The sequence below is a fragment of the Crinia signifera genome, chromosome 4 (genome assembly GCF_055691185.1).
Source record: "Crinia signifera chromosome 4, ASM5569118v1, whole genome shotgun sequence".
NCBI classification, from domain to species: domain Eukaryota; kingdom Metazoa; phylum Chordata; class Amphibia; order Anura; family Myobatrachidae; genus Crinia; species Crinia signifera.
The window spans coordinates 100,442,510-100,467,358 of record NC_139220.1 but is presented as its reverse complement, the minus strand read 5'-3'; the positions used below and the strand labels follow the sequence as shown (position 1 = coordinate 100,467,358).

The 24,849-nt window shown below is 41.6% G+C and overlaps 1 protein-coding gene across 3 annotated transcripts in view; it reads right to left on the bottom strand.

Annotated features, from left to right (window-relative positions):
• Positions 1-24,405, bottom strand: part of LOC146074198 (uncharacterized) — a 30,701-nt gene extending 6,296 nt beyond the window's left edge. The window contains exons 1-10 of one of the 3 annotated variants that reach the window (XM_083182047.1): positions 18,490-19,220; positions 17,657-17,703; positions 14,834-14,874; positions 14,583-14,651; positions 13,245-13,319; positions 13,069-13,122; positions 9,504-9,545; positions 6,153-6,236; positions 5,461-5,526; positions 912-1,187 (exon numbers count right to left, since the gene is read on the bottom strand). In XM_083182047.1, coding sequence (XP_083038173.1) covers positions 918-1,187; positions 5,461-5,526; positions 6,153-6,236; positions 9,504-9,545; positions 13,069-13,122; positions 13,245-13,319; positions 14,583-14,651; positions 14,834-14,839 — 666 coding nt within the window. In that variant the 5' untranslated portion in view covers positions 14,840-14,874; positions 17,657-17,703; positions 18,490-19,220 and the 3' untranslated portion in view covers positions 912-917. Of the gene's footprint in view, positions 1-911; positions 1,188-5,460; positions 5,527-6,152; positions 6,237-9,503; positions 9,546-13,068; positions 13,123-13,244; positions 13,320-14,582; positions 14,652-14,833; positions 14,875-17,656; positions 17,704-18,489; positions 19,221-24,312 lie in introns of those variants that run through there. The other 2 variants (XM_083182046.1, XM_083182048.1) reach the window with 2 other exon arrangements.
• Between the last annotated feature and the right edge of the window lie 444 nt (positions 24,406-24,849).

The window sequence follows — 24,849 nt, the reverse complement described above, 5'->3', positions numbered from 1 at the left end:
AAACTCACTGGGGTCATTTTTAACAGCACTACTGAGGACATGATATGTAACTGGCACTATATATGTACAAGAAAATGATTGCTTGGCATTCAAATTTAATATCTGAGATAGTACACAAATTTTGTTTCATGTTTTGAAACCTTGTTTTTTGAACAAATAAAATATATTTGTGAATTTTACGTGGTAATAAAATATATTTGTGTGTATTTATTGTGTTTATACAGCATACATGCAAGATACTTCAAAATACATAATTGAAATTTTAAAATATTCCGAAATACGGAATAATCCGTTATCCAAAATTCTCCTGGTCCCGAGCATTTTGGATACGGGATACTCAACCTGTACAGGAATGTGTAGCAGGAAGTCTTTCTCTGAATGACTTCACAAAGTGCAACATCAGTACAATCTCTTTCAGCTGTTCTGTTAAATAGTTCCAATAAATCAGAGCTACACAATGGTAATCAATTGTAATTTATCACAGAGAAAACTGATATCTCCACTTTCCCTCTGTTGTCCTACTCCTGTGCCACATGTAAGCTTATAATTCTTTTTAATTTATTTTGATGTAAGAGAAGACCCTGTATGATCTACCTTGCAGCTCCTGGTGAAAACAAAACTGAGATAAGCTTAGGTATTATACAAAGTTATTATATGGGCAGTGTGACAAAGGGGGAGAACTATACAGCAAGGGAGAGAGCAGACAATTCGGGCTATTATCAAATGTAAGAAATCTTATGGGCAAGGTCAGTGATTAGTGTTGTTTTTAAGATTCTTTTTTTTTAGCAAAGAGCTTTCAATTTCGTTTGTACAGTATCTGTAGCTAATATTCATTTACCCAAACATATAGTCCAAAAATTATGAATATTATATATATATATATATATTTAATGGATAATATAAAATCTTACCTGTTTTTATCCAAAAACGCCACTAAGAAGTCCTCCTTTGCCCTTACTTCCACCGAGAAGACCACCAAGAAGACCACCATTTTCACCACCAACCAAACCACCAAGAAGACCACCATTTCCACCAAGTAAATCAGTAACACCACCAACTACATCACCAAGAGCATTGGTGATGCCACCAACAGCACCCAGAGCACCACCAACAACACCACTTAAAAGAGTATTTAGCCCACTAACAACCCCACAAAGAGAAGAAAGTACTCCATCGAGGGCTCCATCCTATAAAGATCAAAAACATAATTTAAAACATACACTTGTTGAGTTAATTACATAAGTACAAAAGTTATGTATGACTGCAATACAATTTTGAAAATATTATTTCTCCTCTGCATCAAAAACATTATAATTTATACTACCATTCACAATTGTGGAAGCGAAAATCCCAAAAGTACAGTCTGTGCCTACAAATGTATCTTTCCAGGCAATATTTAGCACAGATTTCAATGTACAGGTATAGGATATTGTTTCTCACAGTGTGTCATAAGAGAGTGAACAGTCAAGGATCACATCTAATCAACTATCATACAATGAAGAGTATACAGAGCCTAATGTATGTACAACACATCTGTGTCACGTGATGTATGTTATGCCAGACAATTTACTCCACTCTGTGATACATTGGTCTTTGTATGTTCTGACTGTGATTGCATTATATTCACATTTCACATGAAAGTATCTGAAACAGTACCGGGGATGTACAGATGGAGCCGGGCTCTTCTTTGTAGTGGATGGCGATGGCGACGCCATCCGCCATCCCCTGCCACCCGCCATCTGTATTTGCGAAAGGGGACACGCGCACACGTCCCCTTCCGACGGCTTCCCCCGGGTCCCCGCCGGCTTGTCGGCGGTCACCCGGGGTCCCCACCGCCTCCCCGCACCCCTCCCCTAACCCTGTCAGTCTCCCTGAAGCGGAGACGGATAGGGTCCCGTTGCCCCGGCGCACGGACACTGAGACGTGCGTGCGCTTGCGATGCACGCGCGTCTCAGTCAGATGGCGAGCCGGGCTGCTGGCGATTCGCCAGCAAAGATGAGCCCGGCCCCATCTGTATATGCACTTTATTCCAATCATTTTGAATAATTTTACATAAGATTTTGTGCAGGTCACACCAGAGCCGAGTTTCAACCCTACGCAAGATAACTATTTGGGTCCCACCTCCCTCAAACAATTCATAGCACTGTATAATTCCTAGTACTCTAAAACAAACCCATAATGTCCTTAATATCCTAATTGAAATCCCTAAACTAACCCTCATATTGTAACCCAATACACTACACCAAAACTAATAACATATCCCTAATATTCTACCTTAACCCCTATATTAACTTTAGGGGCATCTTAAGAGAGGAGGAGGCCTGTGTGTAGCCTCCTCAACTAGGCTCCCTATTCTCTGCTGGGAGCGGCACTGGGAGCAGTATGGTCTGTTTGTTCTAGTGCTCATGCTTTTACAGTGACATGCGCGTGGTGGCCAGTTTGGGGGACAGGGTCGTTTTTCTTTTTTCATTAGGGAGGCCAATTCTGGGATTAAAATGCCCTGGGATTGGCATCGCTATGTGCAGGTCTTTAGGAACATGGCGCCCATGCTGCGTTCCTGAAGACACCTCTAATGTGCATGCGCGAATCACTAGAAATTGGTAGCGGCACCCATTTTCCCAATGATTTTTGCCACTCTTCTTGCCATTGCTGGACCGACGGAGAGGTGGTATGATTTAATGGGTGCACCCATTATAGATACATCTACACTGCCCTCATTTAATGGTAAGTACAAAATAGCTCCAGAATTTATTAACCCAGAATACTGTCATCTCATCTAGTACAAAGTGGTGCTCCATTTACGACTTATGATTGATTATTACAGTGGGCGAGATGCATAGATAGTGATTGCATAGTGATAAAACAACCAGCTCATGTCATTTTGCAAAGATTGCCTGTAACATGGCAGTTAGGAGCTGGTACTTTAACTCTCTGCAATGTATCACTGTCTAAGCAATGATGCCTATCGCTCTGTATGTTAGATGATTAGGAGTGATCAATTACCGATGCTTCTCTTTTGACACACTATGTAAAACATTGCCCTATACATTTGAATCTCTGCCAAATCAGCTATTAGCAATTGTTTGGAAGGATACATTTGATTGCCAGACTGTACTTTGTGGACCTGCATAGGTCTTATTTGCAGTATATGACATAACGATATAAGGGCTGATACAGACCCGCTTGGTCAGGTCTGAATTCGGCCACATTTTCGATGGTGGGGGTCTGCGCATTTGCATGTGCAACCCCCTGTGGGAATGCCTTCGGTGAGTATCACACACACCTAGGCATTTGCACTGTGACGATTTGCACTGGAACATTGGCAACCCCCATCCATCCAATCATGGTGAGACAGAACAGTTGACAGGACACACAGGGGAGGGCTGACTAACAGCCAGCCCTTTATCCTTGTGCTGAGTGGGCAGGCAGCAGCAGGCAGACCTCATCATTCGGCAGCCATGGATGGGGCAGATAATATAATTAAGTGACAATTCTTGGTGCCTCCCTTAAATCCAGCTCTGCCTGTGTGATATAAACAATCCAACTGTAACTTTTTGGCCAGTACAGTGCCATTTTTTTTATGGCCAAAAAAGGCTTTGTACCAGGTTTTGCACCGGGTTTCTGGGTCTCCAAATGTCCACTAAAAGTATAGGAAAGTGGGCATGGCAACACCCTCTTTAGCTGTGGCTATGGCCATGCCCCTTCTCCGAATTTTAAACCGATTTCTGCCCTTCAGATGTTCAGATGTTGGAGGGTATGTAATGTGTATAAGGGGCACTGCTGTGTAGGGTAATGTGAATAAGAACACTATTATGTGATCTAATATGAATCAGGGGAACTTGTGCGACGTAATGTGAATTAGATTTTGCTACTGTGTGGCATAATTTGAATCATGAGTACAATTGTGTGACCATACCCCCTTTTTTGTGAGATGCATGTCTGCCTATACAGCAAAGTATGGGAGGGTAAGTGCAAAGTTCTAGTTTGCTGGGGGCACTGTGCATCCTCTAACATATTTTAATGGGAGTGGGGAGTAGGTGACAAGGGACAGGAGTGCCGTCACCTCTCCAGAACAACTTTAAGCCTTTGCAGGGGGACAATTTGGGCACTGCTCCATGGGAGTGTCCACACCGGCCAAATAAGGGTTGGTGAGACTTCCCATCATTAGGTTGTGCCTTAGTCAGATGGGACGTCTCAGTCATCAACATATTAATTTTGAATAAGATGGGGCGTTTATTGGCAGCCTTTTGCGAAGAGGGGTCATACCACGTAAGAAATATATATGACCTTTAAATCTAATCTGGTGTCCGAGTCTTTATGGCGTCAGTGTGATTTACTTTAGTTAAGCTAGCATAAAGTGTGTTTTAAGGTTCAAACCCAATAAATGTATTGTTAGGAGTCATCAGTTATGACTCCTATCTGTCTTGCCTGTCACGGGTTAATTTCTGCTTGTTTTGGGAATTGACTCTCTGGTGGCCTCCAGTGGTCAGCCTGTGCTATTCCAGCCTATTCATTTGTATTAAGTATGCACAAGTGTTTTCATCAGCCTGCTGGCCTGGATGCTGCACAGCTGCCCTAATCACCTGAGGCCTTTATAAGGCATCCTCACCTGCTCAGCCCTGCCAGTTATAGTCTCATAGTCTTAACTCATAGTCCTATGCTGTGTGTGTGCATGCTTGTCAGTCATAGCACCTGGTTCCTGCCTTGTTCCAGCTCGCCTGTTTGTGGAAGCGTTTCGTCTCCTGGTCTTAGCTGTGCCTGATCTCCAGAGTCATTCCTGGTTCCTGGATATCCTGCCTGTCAGTCCTGTCTGGTCCTGTGCCTTCAGGTTCTCTCAGCGTTCTCCAGTCTGCCTGCAACTAAGTCAGGGGTTACCCTGCTGTATCCTCTATTGAGCTTATTAAATTTCTTTATTGGTCAACCCTGTGCATTGTTGCGCCCACACTGTGTGCTATTCCATCCTAATCACCAGTGTGTCCTATTTCATTTGTGTGTCATCTCTTGAGTATTGTTACTCCCCTGGGGCTTCTGGGATTTCCCCGTCTCTTGCAGGGTTTTAGTTAGCTTGTCCCCTTGCTATCTTCCGGCCTTGACGGACGCGTTGTCAAAACATAAGACCTGACTGCAACGGAGTCTGGGCGGACCTAATTCGCCCTTACAGCCAGGGCGGTTAAAGGTGAAGACTAGCTCTGCACAGGTCCGTCAACCCCAGTCTGAGGCAACGGAGTCAGGGGTTGGCGGGGATACTAACAGAGCCCAAACATGTATAGACACCTTAAGGTAATTTTGCATATTCTTAGATTCAACTCCAAAAAGGTTAATTTAGCCTTTAAATTGTTACTGAGATAAACAGTTAAATATTACAAATAACCTGGAAAAGCTTACAAAGTGTTATTAGGGAATTTGTAATAAAAGAGAAAGGTGCCCTTTCATCATCTTAAATAAAATGTTTTTTCCTACCACAATGCTGTTCACTCCAACCAAAATCTCTGCAAAATCGACATTGGATGCCTTTAATGGTGCACTCTGCAAAAATAAACATAACACAGTATATATTATACTAACAATATATAATTTACATAACTACAGCATTGATTTTGGCATGTTTTTTTCATTGCTGTATTCCAAAATGAATCTTATAGTGACCAGTAGTGACATACACTCCATTCTTGCCTACTTTTAAATTCTCCTCTCCGGGAGAAGCCCAGAGAGGAGACTGACCGCATCACATCTGGGGTGCAGGGGCGGATGAAGACGTCATCTACCCCTGCCCCCAGCACTGGAATTCCCATTGATTTGCGGGGCCTCAAGGAGGGGAGGAGCTAAATTCAGCTATTTGCCTATTTAGCCCCACCTCTCCTCGCGAAAAGCCACGGATCGCAGTAATTCAACAAGGCGACCGGGCAGCTGCCGGGGAGATGTGGAGGGTGTGCCAGATTCCGGGAGGATTGCCCACCTTTCCGGGGGGCCGGGAGGGGGATCCGATTTTCCTGCCAATCCGGGAGGGTAGGCAACCCTGATACACTCATGCACATAAAGACATATACATGCACCTTTTGTGTTCCAGCATTTCAGAATTAGCAATACTGACATAAGTATTGACAATACTGAGCTGAAACATTATACAGTTATTAGTTAATATCTAGACTTACCATCATACCACACGTCATTTGCACAATGTGTTCTATCAATCCGTTGTTTATCACCATATTAATGAATGAATCATATTGTCCACTCTGAAAAACAAAAATCACATTCATTTATTCAAGCTTCCGAATTGTTAAAGTAGGTAATGTTAAAAATAACATAAATACAGTTGCAACCCGATGAACCTTATTTAATTATTCAGGTCTTACTCAGAATATATATATATATATATATATATATATATATATATATATATATATATATATATATATGAAATGTAATTGCATTTTGCACTTATATCTGCTACCCATTCACAGTCATTTGCATAGATCTGAACTGTGACCCCCACCCCCCTGTTCAATGTCATATGTTTCTCTAAGTATTGCTTGCAGTAATGACATTTGAATAAAGTATTGTAATTTAAAATTTGTGACTAAGCTGGCACAGAGGAAGCTACTTGTTCTTGAGCAACCTACTGTATATGCCATCTACCTACTGGCAAAATCCTCAAGTTTGTGAATAACTCGAGGTACCCTGCCAGGGAACCGCCTGGCTGCCAGGTGGCAGGATCGCCTGCAATATATTGCAAGTGTCCCTTTTGTATATGATATATTGCATGCGATCCAAGAACGAACTGCGGGTCCGATACATCTATAGTGCTGCCCTTGTAATCTAGAGGTACTGATCACACGGGATTGCGCATCAGATAGAAGCTGAAACACTTGCAATTTGCTTGTTTCAGTTTAATTTATTGTTCCGAAATCAGATAAAATTGGGAAAAATTGTCCTAGTGTATTGTCCTTGTCCTTTAACCCATGTAAGAAGCTCCTTCATTCAGAGCCTCCGAAAGCCTCTTGTGCTTAGCCTCAAATAAGTGAGGCTTAAGCTGTGGGCACACGGTTAAATATTCCTTTCGATTTTGACCATATAGTCAAAATTGTCATTGCAACAACCTTCAATCATTTGAGGGGTGCCCTGCTCATACATCGTATGACTAACACATTACTAATAAAACAATACTGTAAATTAAGACTCAGGTGTAGATTTGGCTCTACAAAAGCTTGCTAGCTATTTATTAAGAGTATTTCAATTAAATTAAAGTATGGTAGCAGAGAAATAATGGCTATAATCTTCCCCCTTAAACCATAGCATTAATCAACTTAACCAAAGCGGGACCTGCTGTTCCTTCCCACTGATAAATGGCTAATGACAAAAACCCAGCTAACATACCCACATGAGAGGGAGAGAGGGAAGATGGTTTGTGGGACTTGTGGGCTGGAACAGGAGCCTCTTTGTTCCTAACTGCACAACCCTAGTCATAATTGGACAACATAATCACAAGGTGTCTTACAAGACCACCCCTAGACTTGAGGATTGATCCTCTCCAATCTCATGCAATCACGCTGTTCCTCTTATCTCTCCATTCAGAGACCCAGTGGTATAGTAAAAATTCAATTATAAAGTGTCAACAGCAGTAGACAGATGGGACTCTGGGAGTGTTATGTAGCCCTGATAATAAGCCATTAATTTGGCCAGATGTACAAATCTTCAAGAAGTGATAAAACATAGGGGCAGATTTATTAAGCTTGGTGAAGTGATAAAGTGGCTGGTACTTTATCACTAGCCAATCTGCTCCTGTCATTTTCAAACCTTACCTGTAACTTGAGTTAACAGCTCATTGGCTGGTGATAAAGTACCAGCCACTTTATCATTTCATCTAGTTTAATAAATATGCCCCAGAGGTTGATAAAACCAATCAGCTCATAACTGCCATGCTATAGGCCATGTTTTAAAAAAAATACAGTTAGGAGCTGATTGGATCACCATTTTATACCTTTTTGAAGCTTGGTGCGTCTGGCCCATTATGTGAAAGCGGAAATTCCGAAAAATATTTCTGTATAAAATAACATTGCAAACAGGCACACTTTACTTCTGGCAGTGAAGATGATAACTTCACTGTACTGTAACTGTGAAGTTATTAATTGATGCATGAAAGGAAGAGTTTACAAGAGTATTGTTGGACCTTATGTGACTGTACTCAGAAAATTGCAATGAAAATGAAGACACTTGATAGATGTTTTTTCTGATAACTCCAAGCTCACTTCTCTGCTGTCAATGGCATTCTAACAACCCATCAGAATTGGGCTACCAGTTTTCTCTCTCTTGTGTATCTGTTTGCCCTTGCCCTTGGTCTAGAACAGGACAGGCCAACCTGTGGCTCTCCAGATGTTGTGAAACTACAAATCCCAGCATGCCTTGCCACAGTTTTAACACTCCCTTATAGCAAAACTGTGGCAAGGTATGATGGGATTTGTAGTTTCACAACATCTGGAGAGCCACAGGTTGGCCAAGCCTGGTCTAGAACAAATGCAAAAAACTTCTGGAAATATGAAGTCTTCGCAGACTTGCGTCACAAAGGGTGAATAAACCAGGAATTGTTAATGTGTATTTTGCATGTTTCCTTATTGTTCTGAACCAATTCCAGCTTTTATTGTAACTGGAGTAATATGTGCAGCTAACAATATAGCTGTGAACAGTACATCGAAACATTAACATGAGAAAAGTCTGTCTGTGTATTTAAAATAAATCTGTTTATTTTGTATAATCCCATATAGAATGTAGCCCTTATTCTAGTTCACTCGCAAGGCTGCAAATTCGCAGCCTTGTGAGTCCCCCAGACACCGCTCGCCAAATGCCGGTCAGGCCACCCCTACTCGGACCCCGGGACTGTTAACACGGCCTGCGAATGGATGTTTAACATAAACATCGATTCGTAGTGTAGTGGATATACCCACTTTATTTGATGGTTGCCAACCATCGAATGATGTGGAATGAGTACGCATATCTAAGTGACTCTCAGGTCACATAGATTTGCATGCACACTCCACAGGAACTAATGTCAGCTGCCCGACCCCACACCCGCATCATGGCCACATTACCATGGGAAAGCCCAGCTTTTACATGGGAACGCCCATGAAATGCTGGGCAATCCCATGGGTGATTCCCCTGGCCCGCTGCCCTATGAAATGCTGGGCAATCCCATGGGTGAATCCTCCGGCCCCCTGCCCTATGCCCCCCGACCACAGTCTTGGGTGCATGCGCCCGGCGGACACTCTGTTCACCATGGCCGCATATACCCTGCATCTGCACATGCACAGATATGTGTCTGCACATGCGCAGAAGCAAAACATTGGTCCCCCATGCGAGCTCACAGGGGACCGAACTAATCTGAATAACCCGTATGTAAAATCATGCCAAATTTATTATCTAACTATTTTTTTCTCACAGTATGCATAAATATTGAAACTGATGCTTTTATTAAAAACAGTGAACAATTACAGAACAGAACAGCTTACCTCCACTGCATTAATGAAAATTGAAACTTGAAACTGAAATTTCTGAAAAAAAATGTTAACAGATTTTTTTGTAAGGTATAACTTTAAACAATGCAACTGTTGAAATACTTTACATATTAGTTTTGCTTTGACAAGTAAAAAAGACCCTATATAGCAAAACATGGTGATTCTTACTTAAAAATGGAATCTATAATTTGCTGAAAATATACTACATTGTAATTATATTGTTATGAGCCACTGCTGTGGCTCATTGCTGTTTATACTGTATGTTTATGTTGTATGTTTGTGAGCATTAGTGGGTTCTTAATTTCTTGTATGGGATTCGGTTGTGGTCGCCTGTGGTGAGTCTGTGCTACTGTAACTCAGTCCTGTGTTTTGCTCTGTGCACAAGGTTGTTCCTTAATTAGCTCATTACCTTGGTCTGGGCAGCTCAGGTGCAGTTAATCTGTGCTTCAGGAGGCTTATGCCTTTCCAGCACTCCTGTTGGCTCTTGCTCCCTTGATACAGCAGACCTCGATCCTAATGCCAGTTATAGCTTCTAGTTTACAGCTTCTAGCTTCCAGTAGCCTGATCAGTGTGTGCAATCTGAATCCTGTGTCACTGCCTATGTCCTAGGCCTGATGCATGCAGCCTGCTTCCATCCATGGTTCTAAGTCTGTATGCAGTCAGAAAGCAGTCTGAGCCTATTCCCTGCCTACTTCCTATGCTGAGTAGTGGGAGAGATTCTCCCTCTATTTCCAGTCAGTTTTATATTATGCATTACTTATCATCCTGTGCATAGCTACTGTTGTGGCTTTGGCATTTACTCTATTCCATCCTGTGCACTGTTGCACTTTCAGTGCTATTAAATTACTATGCAAGCCACTCTTGTATGATATAATCTATCTGTGCTGCGATAGGGAATTATTGAGGGATGTATTGTTATTATTATGTTTTGTGACAAGGTCACTTATATTTCTGTTTGATATTAAAGGGGTCACATCTGTTTATGTTGTGCAATTATTATTGCAACAGCGCCTGTCTGGTATACCAAGCTTCTGAGATTCAAGTTGAGTCTTAGTCAGTGTTCCTCTTGTCTTCCCTAAGTCCCCACTAGTGCCTTGTTCCCTGACGGCACCGAAGTTAGGGTGGATCTAATTCGCAATTTCTAATGTGGCTGTTAGAGGTGAAGCCTAGCACTGCAGGTACCATCTAGAGATTAGGGGTAAAAATAAAGTGAGGGTTGGTATTGTATCAGTTAACCGACACTCCAGTGAGATTATCATAACATATATAATATTGAAATACATTTTTCTGACGACTTTCAAAACATTATTCACACATTTGTTTTATAATGTAATGTATTATCAGAGCCTTTTCCAGACACACTCACCTGCAGGCTATGATTCAGTCATTAATCATTTGCAAAACTTCGAGCAAATAGTTAAGACTGAAAACAGTGACTTTGTATGCATGACAGGGAATTAAATGTAGAGGGTGGGTCATTTCCCCCTGCCAAAAGAGAAGATAATAATACAGGTTCCTTGGGTTATATTATGCTAAAGGGGGAAGAGCTTTGTGGCTGGTCTTCATTTGTGTCATTGGGAGGGGGGTTGACTACCTTGAGTGTCATGTGTGGCCATCTATTGTTCTCACCATTTTTTTAATTTTATTCATTTCAATTTGGATAACAAATAAAGATACTCTCCCCCCCCCCCCCCCCCCCCCCCCATCCATGTCTCAGTGTATTTTTTTAGTTAACACAGTATGTGGTGTGGTTGTTGTCTTTGTTAGCTTTACTGCCTCACAGTGCTAAGGTTATGAATTTAAGTACTGGCCAAGACACTATGGGCCTGAATCAACAAGGTCCGCAGATCTCAAAAGCCCTAGAGCTAGATTCTCTAAGCTTCAAAAGTGATAAAATGGAGAGTGATAACTAACCAACCAATCAGATCCTACCTCACATTTTTCAAACACAGTCTGTGACATGGCAGGTAGGAGCTGATTGGCTGGCTGTTTATCACTCTCCATTTCATCACTTTTAAAGCTTAGAGAATCTGGCCCCTAATCTGTTATTTTCAATGATCTACGCATATATGCACACGCCACTGCATGCAAGCACTTTAACTGTAGTTGCATCGCTACCAGCGATGGTGGGTGCTGATGTACCATTGCAGGGGTGCGGACTGAACAATGCAGACCATTGAGGGAAGTCCGTGGCAGCTGTGACATCTCACACAGACATTGCAACCCAAAAGTTAGCCAACCTTTACCTTTGTAGCCAGAAAGCAGCTAATACTGTGTGAGTTTGCACTTTAGTGATGAAAAAGTGTTGATTTTCATAGGATATGAATTCGTATTTGTGTTGAATTTGTATATTTGTGTGGATTTTCATTGGAGGCTCTGGGAATTGAATCCCTTACAAAAACTTACCAGTATGTATTCAGCTTCTGACAAAATGAATGAACATACTGTATGTGGAGTATGTCATGTGACAGGGAATATAGAGATTAGGGTATAGTTACTATAAAAGGTAAATTTTGGTCCATTTTTAGCGATTTCTATCAATTTCAGCTCAATTAAAATCGATGTTAGGCTAAAACACACAATTACTGATTATTTTTTTTATATTAATTTCTAAATGTGAGTAAATGTGTGTTCTATCACTGGAAGCCCAAAATCGATATACTGTAAATGGATCGAAAAGTAAATGAGAAATGACATTTAGTAAACATTCCCCTGAGTATTTTCACAAATTCTGATGTTTGATCTTGTGCAAAATCTGTGTACATTTATTTCACCAATGAATAAATGTATTTATTTATCTTTGTGCATCTTTCCAGAGATTGATTCAGAGATTAGTCTCACTACAGTATGTTAAAATCTGGTGATTTGCAGAATTGCTATTATTTGTTTAAAGGCTTATGAGCAAAAGTCCCACAAAGACCTACCAAAAAAGAAGCTGTATGAGATATGAGAGCAAGTACCATACTTTCCTGCCTTCCGGAATGACCGGGAGGCTCCAGAAAATCGGGTCTGCCTTCCCGAAAGGTGGGCAAGCACCCCGCATCTTCCACAGACTCCTGGAATCTCCCCCACCCCACCCGCCACCGTAGGCCACAGTGATGAATACTGACTTTTACGGAAGTTCAGGGAGGGGACAGGGCTTAATTCCTTTATTGTATAAGCACCGCCCTCAGATAGAAGCACTGAAAAGTAGGCATGTATGGCAAGTACCTGATTGGGTAGTTTTATGTAAATGACTGTTACATTATTATATTGAGTGTTCTTTATAAAAATGTTTTCAAATTCATCTGGACTCACTGGGCTGGACTCATTGCTGTGTCAGTCTGACTGCCATGCAAAATGCTGGTCGGACTCAGATGTTTTTTTAAAGGGGCAGTCATTTACCATGACTGCTCCTTTAAAAAAACAAAAACCTCCTAGGTTGGCCAGCATCCCACACGGCCTCGGGACTTGTACTACATTACATCCGGCCAATTGGATCAAGTACAGAATATTCATAGCTGAAGACAATTCTTACAAGTCTTATTAAAAAATAATAAGCTAAAATATAAAATCTTACCACATTTCCAAGAAGTTCCCAGGCAGTGCATCCCATGTCATATGACAACATTCTCTAAAACGTAAATGTTATATTAATAAATAATGGCAGCATAGTTTTTATATATTTAAATGTAATAAATGCATTTGTTAAATATTTGTCATGATACAGTATGATAGAAAGTTAAACAGGTTTACCATAGAGATGCAGAGATCTTCCATTATGGCTTTTTGCAAACAGTACCTTTCAACATCATTACACTGCTGGCAGTTCTACAGAGAAAAAATACATGGAGATATAATAAGCACATGCAATGGTAAAATTTGTACTATTATTTTTGACATGTCATTCGCCAGGTTGCTAGCTAGTGTTCCTGACATAGCAGCTACTACTGCTAACTTATACGAATGCAGGTGTCGTATAAATATAACTATCGCAATTATATGTGATCCGATGCCAAATCCAAAGATGTAGCATCGGATCGCTCATGTGAATATTGGCTATCAGGTTATTCAGGATCGCCGTGCTGTTCACACTGCTTCAGAAGATGCAGGCCCTGACCTTGGAATGCCTGCAAAATGGGGACTAGAAGCTCCAGTTTTGTAGACTGCTGCCGGGTGCCACACACTCCCCATCCCCACCTGGGCGCTTGGAGGAGGTGTGTATGATTGTGCAGGCAGGGCCCTGGTAAAAATCAAGGGCGTGACCTAATCACAGAGGCTTGGCCATGCCCCCTTTTAAAATTACCCTCAACAAATTGAGCCCTCAGATTCAGGGAGAGGGATCAGTGAGATTGCCAACCCCCTTGCAGGCAGAGAAGACAGTCTCCCTGCCCCTACTGCAGCCCAGCACATGCTAGAGGCAGGGTCAAAGAGGAGGGTGAGATGGGAGTGGGGACTCATGCCCATGCTGGTCCCTTCAACAAGCCACTTAATTATTATCTGCCCCTCCTCTCAGTACCACTGTGTGCAGGCTCAATCTGCACATACACTAAACTGGTCCAATCATTGGAGATGTACTAAACCATTGGGTTAACATACATCTCATTATCCGGCTCTTAGCCACAAACAGGAGTACATGAAATGTCAGTGCCAGTAGACAGTGTACCCTTGCATTGTGCTTTTGTAACAATAGCGATCAATGATAATCAAATAATTAAAATTTAAATAAGTGATGGATTATCCGATCATAAAGTAACATATTCTATTACAGAATTTATTTTCTTTCCTTTAGCTACAACAGCTGGTCTGTATTCATACTGTCGATTCATTAAATAATGTCTTACAGGGAAGAGTAGACGATGGATTATGTATTAAAAAGTACTCAAGGCATGATAGAAGTTCTAGGTTAGACAATGCTGGAAACGTTGTCATGTTAATAAACCCATCTCAGATAGCAAAAGCCTAGACCATTGATTTCAATTCTCCACATCAAACATGCTCTCTTTATGTAAACATTAGACATATGTACAGAAGGAGAAGGTTGCTGTCCATGACCAGTCTATACAAAACGCAATTTTGCATGCTACACGTTACCTTCAATGTATTCACTTTTGTCAGCACTATTACCGACATTATACGACCATGAGAAAGTGCTTCTGATTCCTGCAGGAGAGCAAAAAGTCAGGGGAAAACCAAGTTACATTTTTGGACTGAACTTCTTATGGTCAGTGGCATAAACAGTTGTTTAATTAGATCTTTCATTTATGCAAAACTTAATTGGCAACTATTACTCTAAGACATGCAAATTTACAAAAAAGCCTGAAAATAGGTCTATAGCCATTTACCGTCATTTGTCTTTTGCCCTTGCCTTGTGCGTTGGTGGAAACTGCAAGATCAGACACATGTTAGTTATACTATTAGTCTCTGTAAGGTGTATTTGACAAGGTTCAGAGCACTTTTTGGATTCAATCTTAATCTCCAGCTCTGTTAAAGCCATCAATATGAAGAGGATGTTGGATAGAATACCTTGTTGACACTTAGAATACCAATATATTCACAAAGGTGCTCATTTATATTCTCTTTCTATGTATATTATATTATTTAAAAACTGCACAAACTTGCTTACACATGCATGGTTAGAACGTTTTTTTCCAAGCTATTGACTTGTTACTCCTTTTGCGGGTATGGGTAGGCTGAACATGTACATTAACAGGGAGAACTTGCTAATATAACAGCAACAAAATTGAAAAGCAATAATGATGATGACTATCAGCAGCACTACATACTGTATCTGCTCAATAGGTGGTATCCAATTGCCTATGTTCACTGATTGCAGGTAATTGGTTGGACGGGGGCCAGGGCCGGACTGGCCATCTGGCACTTCTGGCAAATGCCAGAGGGGCCAATGGCCAAGTGGGCCAATTTCTTTTTGCACGCTGGAGGCTCCGCCTCCTGATCGGCTTACTGAGGGTGGGATGTATTAATATACATCGCCGCCCTTCGCCATGCCCCCGCCGCGATGCAAGCGCATATGTACTAACATATGCGGCTGGCATCGCGGTGCGATGACGGAGGCCCCCCACGATACCTGTACTGTGGTCTGCGGGGAGTCTCTATCACCTCCCAGCCGCCTGCTTCTCTTCTGCAGCCGGGACAGCTCAGCGTGGCTGAAGGACGTTTGGCTGCGTTACTAGGGGGAGGAAGGGCTTACCTTCCGGGGTCCAGGAGGACCTGTAAGAAGGTAGGCCAAGGGGGGGGGGGGGGTCGGTGGGGTTGCGGCGGAGGCGGTGGGCAGCGAAAAGAAGCCCATAGGCTTCTATAGGGTATCGCCACCCAAAGGTGGCGATACCCTGCCCGGCGATATCAGTGCGGCAGGGTAATAGTACATAGGAAAATGCAGTAAAACAGGGGTTTTACCACATTTCCCCCTTAGCACATCTCGCCCAGAGAGATCCGCTGAAGCAAAAACACAGAAAACAGCCCCGTATTCCGGAGAAAACGGGCCTGCTGCTGCTGAAAAGACATAAGTTCCACTGAATTTCTATGTTTTCTGGAGAAAATGTGATTTTTAATCCAGGTATATAAGTGGATAGCATGAAAAAAAAAAAACAGTGAAACATTGGGGGTAATTGAACACCCGCTATATGTATTATAGCCTTGATCTTTAATTCTTGCTTCATTTTTAAATGGAAAATACTCAGACTTATATTCAGTTTAACTTTTGGGGTAGTTTATATTATAAATATGAATAACTTTTAAATATATTAATATTATAAATATTAATAACTGTCAAAACAATATTCTTTATTATTTTTTTTATTACATTATTTCTATAATAAACTTGGCATAGAAAAAGGACTGACTAGATCAGGCATGTCCAAACTGTGAAGCTACACATCCCAGCATGCCTGGCAATGCATGATGGGAATTGTAGATTCACAACAGCTGGAGGGACATAGTTTGGACATTCCTGGACTAGATGAACCAAGTGGCTATTAACTGCTGTAAAAGTCTTTGTTTCTGGGACATATATCTGAAAGAAATTGAATAGTTCCTGAGAGTCTTTCAACTGTTCAACTGTTCATACACCTGTCAATGGGCCAGATGCACTAAGTTTCAAAAGTGATAAAATGGAGAATAATCAACAGCCAGCCAATCAGCTCCTACCTGCCATGTCACAGACTGCCTTTGAAAAATGTCAGTCAAGCTGATAGGTTGGTTGTTGATCACTCTCCATTTTATCACTTTTGAAGCTTAGTGCATCTGGCCCGATATGCCTTTTTCAGTACATGCTTCACTATTTCTACAAGTTCTGATGGCAAACATGTGTGAAATCTATCACGGGTAAGTATATGATTTTCCTTTCTTTGCAGGTTTCCCTTCTTAGGCTCGTACACAACTCTTGTCAGTATTCAACAATTTATTATTTCATTTCAAGTGCAATATAGTATGCAATAGATACAATTCAAGTAATCACAAAATAATTGGAAGATTTTATTGTTCTGGAACAGCAAGGATCTGTCCTCAATTCGATACTCCCACTCTCTCTCTAAGGGCCTTATTTTGGTTCATTCTTTCTGACAAAATCCTTCTTAGATGGACAAAACCATGTGCACTGCAGGTGGGGCAGATGTAACATGTGCAGAGAGAATTCGATTTGGGTGGGGTTTTACTTCAAAGTGAGATCTATATTGCAGTGTAAAAATAAAGCAGCCAGTATTTACCCTGCACAGAAACAAAATTACTCACCCAAATCTAATTCTCTCTGCACATGGTACATCTGCCCCCCCTGCAGTGCACATGGTTTTGTCCATCTAAGAAGGATTTTGTCAGAAAGAATGAACCAAAATAAGGCCCTAAGACTGGAGAGGTTATGACATAACTAATCCCACCTGCTTGCTACAAAATAAACAAGTTATTTGAGGTACTAATGAAATATATATACGGAGCTAATACAATTCAAACAGTTCAATACAATTACAATGTATCACATCAACATAACATGCATAGGTTTAAATATAAAAATCACTTTAGTATTTTTACGCAAAAATGTATAAATCCCCCAAGTGTACACTAGTCTTTGTAGGATACAATTAAGCACTTTGTATCTTCTGCAGAGTTTACTCACTGACCAAATCCTGTTACCACTGAGTCACTAACGTCCTCACCTGAGTCCTGTAAGGTGAGTCGTTCAATAATGGCAGAGGTAGCTTTCCTTTAGAAAGTATTTGTAATCCACAGAAATAGAAGAAATAAAAATAAATACTTTAGGCGTCTGTCAAATATTTACTATTAGATGGAAGTTTTAACTCCTAAAATACAGTACTTTCTTGAGTATAGCTTTAGATAAACTGGTATAGCTCCTTATTAAGCTGCCTTGTATATAAAGCTTCTGAATGTCCTGTAGTTGAAATTATTATAGTCTTCTCTTGGAAACTAGGTATGTCATGGGTTAGGTAAGGATCCCTGTCACTGCAGTGTAACTGATGTCTTTCCTTTTCTCTCTGCTGCAGCAGATGTAACTTCCCTGTAGCTTTCCACTGTTGGACTGTATTATAATTACTTTACTGCTTGCACTAAATAGCTAGTGTCTCTTTATGTGCTGGGTTACTGGTCTCAACCTCTGCTGAAGATCTGAGCAATGTTTAATGTGCACTTAACCCTTATTACACTGGCACTGTGTCCCTCTCTGTAATGCTGCTGCTGAAAGACGTTTTTACTATCTGTCAGTCTCCCTCAGACTGGACTTCTCTGTGTAGCTATAGGATATACTGAGGGGGCTGGGCAGCACTCACCACTCCCCACTCGTTTTGTCATGCAAGTCTCAGCATTTACTCAGCTCTGTTGCCGCCTCTTATGACTAAGAGACCAGCCTCCTGAACCTCCCATCCAGGAACTGCGTGCACTCCCTGCCTGGCTGAAGCTCCACTCCTGCAGATTACCTCAGGGAACTGCCTCCTTTTTCTATCTAATATGGGACTCGGGGGATGGATTTGCTCACCACTCCCCTCTGGTAAGTATTATCCTTCAGCACTGCTTTCCTCTTCTACTATGCTGCGCAGATCTGCTTCTCCACTTTTCCTCAGACTTTCCCTGTCAGCACTGCTCTCCATCTTGCCTGCTGTGTAGCTCTGCCATCTCCCTCAGGGAACTACCAAAACCGTTTAACAGCTCCTGCTCTCTTTTTTTCCTCTCTTTGACTCCCCAACTTTATTAACTAGTTCTTGACTGTTCACAAAATCGGGGAAAAACTCCCCCCTCTAGTGCAGGGAGAATGGTACAGTCCACCAGATTCTGCCATAGAGCAGACTGTTTGGAATGGTCCACTTGGCTGGCTGTAAGGGGTGTTCCCTTATAGTCTGTATTCTCCTTTCACTTGCAGAATTATAACTTAAATGTTTCTTTTCTATGAAAGTTTCCACTGCCCTCCGTGAAGGCATTATAACATATAAGTATTTTGCATGAAATTAGTATACCATTCATCCATAATAAAAGTCCTGCTTTCCATGAGAGTCTCAGTTACCTTCTGTGAAGGCATTTATCTATACACAGCATGAAATGTATACAAGTCTATAACACAACCTTCAGTATCTTATAATAAGAATATTCAGTATGGCATCATATGCCTATAATCTCCTGGGTACCTATATGCATTTTAAGACATGTCATCCTTACTATATATGGAGTTATCACATTTTTCCCTGGTAAAGCATTGCATGTCCTCAGGCAATGTACTTTATACATTTTAAAACATCGTACATACTACATATATATATATATATATATACATACACATCGAACACTGCAACACATTACATGCCTTAGAATCAAGAGTATTTACAGTTTTTTCATAAACTTTTCTTTACTTTAAGCATTTATGATCTGTCTCTGAATCTGAGGGGTTTCACCCCTTGGGTACTTCTAATGAGTCTGCTGGACATCTCCTCTGCACCATCTTTGTGGAGGAATAGGCCACGTTCCTCGGCCTCTCTTCTTTTCTCTGCGAGGAGTATTTCCCTAAGGCGCTGAAGATATAGTGGGTCTTCCATAGGATGGTAGGGGACTTGTGGTATTGCGTCTTCTTCTGTACAGTCCTGGCATGGCTCAAGTTGGTTTCTGTGTACCATCTTAAGAACTTGGTGGTCATCTCCATCTCTTCTTATTCCATACACCCCAGTGTCTGTAGCCGAAAGGTGAACAATTACGTAGGGTTCAGATTCCCAGAAGGGATCTAAGTCGTTACTCCGATTGTCATCCAGCTTCCAAACTCTGTCTCCCACTCGGAACGATGCAGCATTTGCGTTCTGGCCATAACTTGTCCCTTGTGGGTGTTGGGCTGTCTCCACCCTTTCTTCCACTGCTTTCTCGGCCAGTTCATGCTGATGCTCGTGTTCGTTCACCCCATCGGTCTGTATCACTTCCGTCCCCTTGGGGAGGGTGTCAAGCTCCTGATTTGCTGCTCCGTTTCCCCTACCAAAAGGTTGTCTGTGGAAGAATGGCGGTGGACTTCTGCACTGCATGGGTCTCTGCTGAGGGAACACTTCTTCCACTCTCTCCCCTTCACTTGCTTGGTCTGTACTTATGCCTTCTCCACCAGATTCAGCAGCATCCTCTACTTTTGGCTGGTAAGACCATCTGCGGAACTGACGTCTGTTGGGAGCAAACCGGCTTCCTTTAACTGGTACACAGCCAGGGCCCGTCACGTTGGCTGCCTCAGCACCCTTCTCTCCTTCTACCACATCAAATTCAACCGTCTCACCCTCTCCAACACTGCGCAGAAATTTCTGTGGGTTGTTTCTCTTTATGGCCGTCTGATGGACAAAGACGTCATCTTTTGTGTCATTCCTGTTGATGAAGCCATACCTCTTCCGGACATTAAACCACTTGACAGTTCCTTGTACTTGTGTAGCCAGCACTCTCTTCCCTGCCTGGCTTCTTCGGTCATAGACGGTGTATTGCATTAAACGTCACACAGTCTGAGGTCGGTTGAACAGTTCTTGCGTCAGTGTCGAGATTAGTTCTTCCGGGCAATTTCTTAGGACATTCATTCCAATAATTATGGGCGGTAACCATTGGTCTTTAACAGCCGTAATTAAACATCCTTGATTGAGGAGATGAGCTTGTCCTATTTCGATCTCAGCTTCAAAGTATCCGCAACACTCGATACATTGTCCATTACTGGCTAACAAATTCAACTCGGCCGGTGGTGTGGCTATGATACTTTCTTTCCTCCAATGCTTAATGAACTCATCCCATCGAATCGTAGTCACTTGTGACCCGGTATCCAACAATGCTGGTATGCTGACTCCTTTCACTTTGATTTCAATGGTAGGGCAACACCCAATGAATTTTGGTATCCATTCTTGCGATGTGGGACCTTCTACTGAAGATTCCCCCGACGGTTGGTCCCGGACCTCGGGAGTTCTGTTTAAATGTTCCGTACTGCGGCAATTTCGCTCAATATGCCTGCTCCTTTGGTAATGCCTGCAGATGGGTCTTCCTTGTTCATCGAATGTATCTCTAGGAAGTCGTCTAGAGCTCCATAAAGCGTTTCTCCCATCATCTCCGTAACAAGGATCTCTCTCCATCTGCCAGGGTCTCTGTGGTGTCTGCGTCTCTTTCAGTGTTCTCAATTCTCGACAAAGATCAGTCATGCCTTGTGTCAATTCAGCAATTTGTTCTTTCATTTCTTTGATGGGGTCTTTAAAGGCAGCAGATTGAACTTGCTGAAAAATGGTTTCAACGGATCCGAGGGTAGTTCCTTTTTTGGGCTTATCACCTAACACCCTTGTTATCAAGTCCTTGAAGTCTGCAAAGCTTATAGGTGATTCTTGTCGATGCAACATTTTTACTTGTCCTTTCATATTCGCGTCGTAGATTCCATCGAGGAATTGATTGGTTAACGTCTCATCTTCTTCAATCGGTTCTCTTGGGGCACACAACTTTATATCTCGTAATGCCTCCTGTAATACTACAGCATATTCTCGAAGCGTTTCATGCGGTTGCTGTTTTCTGGAATAAAACTGTGTTTTAAGTTCTGATAGAGTCTTCTCATCGAACACTTTTGCCAATTTGTTCAGTATGTCCTTTGCCGATTTCTTTTGGCTTTCCGGCCACGACTTCACTTCCCTTTTTGCAAACCCCTTCAGCTGAGCCAAAAGGATCTCCACTTGTTGGTCTTCATCTAACCTATATACTTGGAACATGGTCTCGATTTGTTCCCTGAAGTCGCGGAACGCATTGGTTTCAGTCGTCCTCATATCTCCAGTATAAGTGGGAAGCCATGGCGCCCCCAAGTAATAGGGCATAGTTATCACTGCCGGTTTACGTGCCATTGTACTTATTCTATCCCTTGCATTTCCTTGGTCCTCGTTGCCAAGCATCTTTTCTTGACTATTGTCTTGAGACATTTTGAGTGACGCTGAGTTAGGTTTTCTCCGCTTTTAATGTACGTATCCTGTTCGTGACACGCCAAATGTGAAATCTATCACGGGTAAGTATATGATTTTCCTTTCTTTGCAGGTTTCCCTTCTTAGGCTCGTACACAACTCTTGTCAGTATTCAACAATTTATTATTTCATTTCAAGTGCAATATAGTATGCAATAGATACAATTCAAGTAATCACAAAATAATTGGAAGATTTTATTGTTCTGGAACAGCAAGGATCTGTCCTCAATTCGATACTCCCACTCTCTCTCTAAGACTGGAGAGGTTATGACATAACTAATCCCACCTGCTTGTTACAAAATAAACAAGTTATTTGAGGTACTAATGAAATATATATACGGAGCTAATACAATTCAAACAGTTCAATACAATTACAATGTATCACATCAACATAACATGCATAGGTTTAAATATAAAAATCACTTTAGTATTTTTACGCAAAAATGTATAAATCCCCCAAGTGTACACTAGTCTTTGTAGGATACAATTAAGCACTTTGTATCTTCTGCAGAGTTTACTCACTGACCAAATCCTGTTACCACTGAGTCACTAACGTCCTCACCTGAGTCCTGTAAGGTGAGTCGTTCAATAATGGCAGAGGTAGCTTTCCTTTAGAAAGTATTTGTAATCCACAGAAATAGAAGAAATAAAAATAAATACTTTAGGCGTCTGTCAAATATTTACTATTAGATGGAAGTTTTAACTCCTAAAATACAGTACTTTCTTGAGTATAGCTTTAGATAAACTGGTATAGCTCCTTATTAAGCTGCCTTGTATATAAAGCTTCTGAATGTCCTGTAGTTGAAATTATTATAGTCTTCTCTTGGAAACTAGGTATGTCATGGGTTAGGTAAGGATCCCTGTCACTGCAGTGTAACTGATGTCTTTCCTTTTCTCTCTGCTGCAGCAGATGTAACTTCCCTGTAGCTTTCCACTGTTGGACTGTATTATAATTACTTTACTGCTTGCACTAAATAGCTAGTGTCTCTTTATGTGCTGGGTTACTGGTCTCAACCTCTGCTGAAGATCTGAGCAATGTTTAATGTGCACTTAATCCTTATTACACTGGCACTGTGTCCCTCTCTGTAATGCTGCTGCTGAAAGACGTTTTTACTATCTGTCAGTCTCCCTCAGACTGGACTTCTCTGTGTAGCTATAGGATATACTGAGGGGGCTGGGCAGCACTCACCACTCCCCACTCGTTTTGTCATGCAAGTCTCAGCATTTACTCAGCTCTGTTGCCGCCTCTTATGACTAAGAGACCAGCCTCCTGAACCTCCCATCCAGGAACTGCGTGCACTCCCTGCCTGGCTGAAGCTCCACTCCTGCAGATTACCTCAGGGAACTGCCTCCTTTTTCTATCTAATATGGGACTCGGGGGATGGATTTGCTCACCACTCCCCTCTGGTAAGTATTATCCTTCAGCACTGCTTTCCTCTTCTACTATGCTGCGCAGATCTGCTTCTCCACTTTTCCTCAGACTTTCCCTGTCAGCACTGCTCTCCATCTTGCCTGCTGTGTAGCTCTGCCATCTCCCTCAGGGAACTACCAAAACCGTTTAACAGCTCCTGCTCTCTTTTTTTCCTCTCTTTGACTCCCCAACTTTATTAACTAGTTCTTGACTGTTCACAAAATCGGGGAAAAACTCCCCCCTCTAGTGCAGGGAGAATGGTACAGTCCACCAGATTCTGCCATAGAGCAGACTGTTTGGAATGGTCCACTTGGCTGGCTGTAAGGGGTGTTCCCTTATAGTCTGTATTCTCCTTTCACTTGCAGAATTATAACTTAAATGTTTCTTTTCTATGAAAGTTTCCACTGCCCTCCGTGAAGGCATTATAACATATAAGTATTTTGCATGAAATTAGTATACCATTCATCCATAATAAAAGTCCTGCTTTCCATGAGAGTCTCAGTTACCTTCTGTGAAGGCATTTATCTATACACAGCATGAAATGTATACAAGTCTATAACACAACCTTCAGTATCTTATAATAAGAATATTCAGTATGGCATCATATGCCTATAATCTCCTGGGTACCTATATGCATTTTAAGACATGTCATCCTTACTATATATGGAGTTATCACACATGCAACTATATCTAGAAGCACAGAGTGTTTCAAGCTAGGAATGTGCTGATCTTTTGGGAGACAGTGACCTGCTAATTTATGTGAATATTATAGGAAGACAGCAATGAATGGGATCATAACACTGTGATCAAAGTGAATCTATTGTTCTATGCAGTTGTGTTTTCCATAATTACTTACTGTACTATAACACATCCACTATAAATGGTAATAACACTTGTATATGAAATGTTATGAAATTGTATCTTGACACAAAATTCATATTCTTAGAGTATACTTTAAGTCTTACCAAGGCAGGCGCCCAAGAGCAGGAAAGCTATGGTGATCTTCATGACTGAGCTTGTTGGTTACAGGGTAAGATGAATACCAAAGCAAATATCTGTGGATGGCCATATCACTACACCCATTTTATACTCTCCCAGTGTTTGTGCAGAGTGATGGCTCCTCCTGCTTTCAGTGGTAACAACTTGGCATAAAATAGATAATTGTCATTATTGGATTATATTATTTGCTTCTAAATGTGTCACTGCAGATATATCCGTCGTCACCTAGTAAATGTCTCTTTCCTGCATTTATAATGGGTGAATTACATACTGTACAAGGACTTGCAAATCCTCCTTATCTGCTGAAATTGAAGCTTACAGTATATAACAGTTATATAATCCAGAACTGTATGTATACAGGGAGCACTATACTATATACATACCCTCCAACATTTCAAATGCAGAAATCGGTACAACTTCAGAAAAGAGGCGTGGTCACGGGTGAAGGGGCGTGGCCACACCCCCTTTCTGATCCTTTTGATGAACAGTTTGCTGATTTAGAA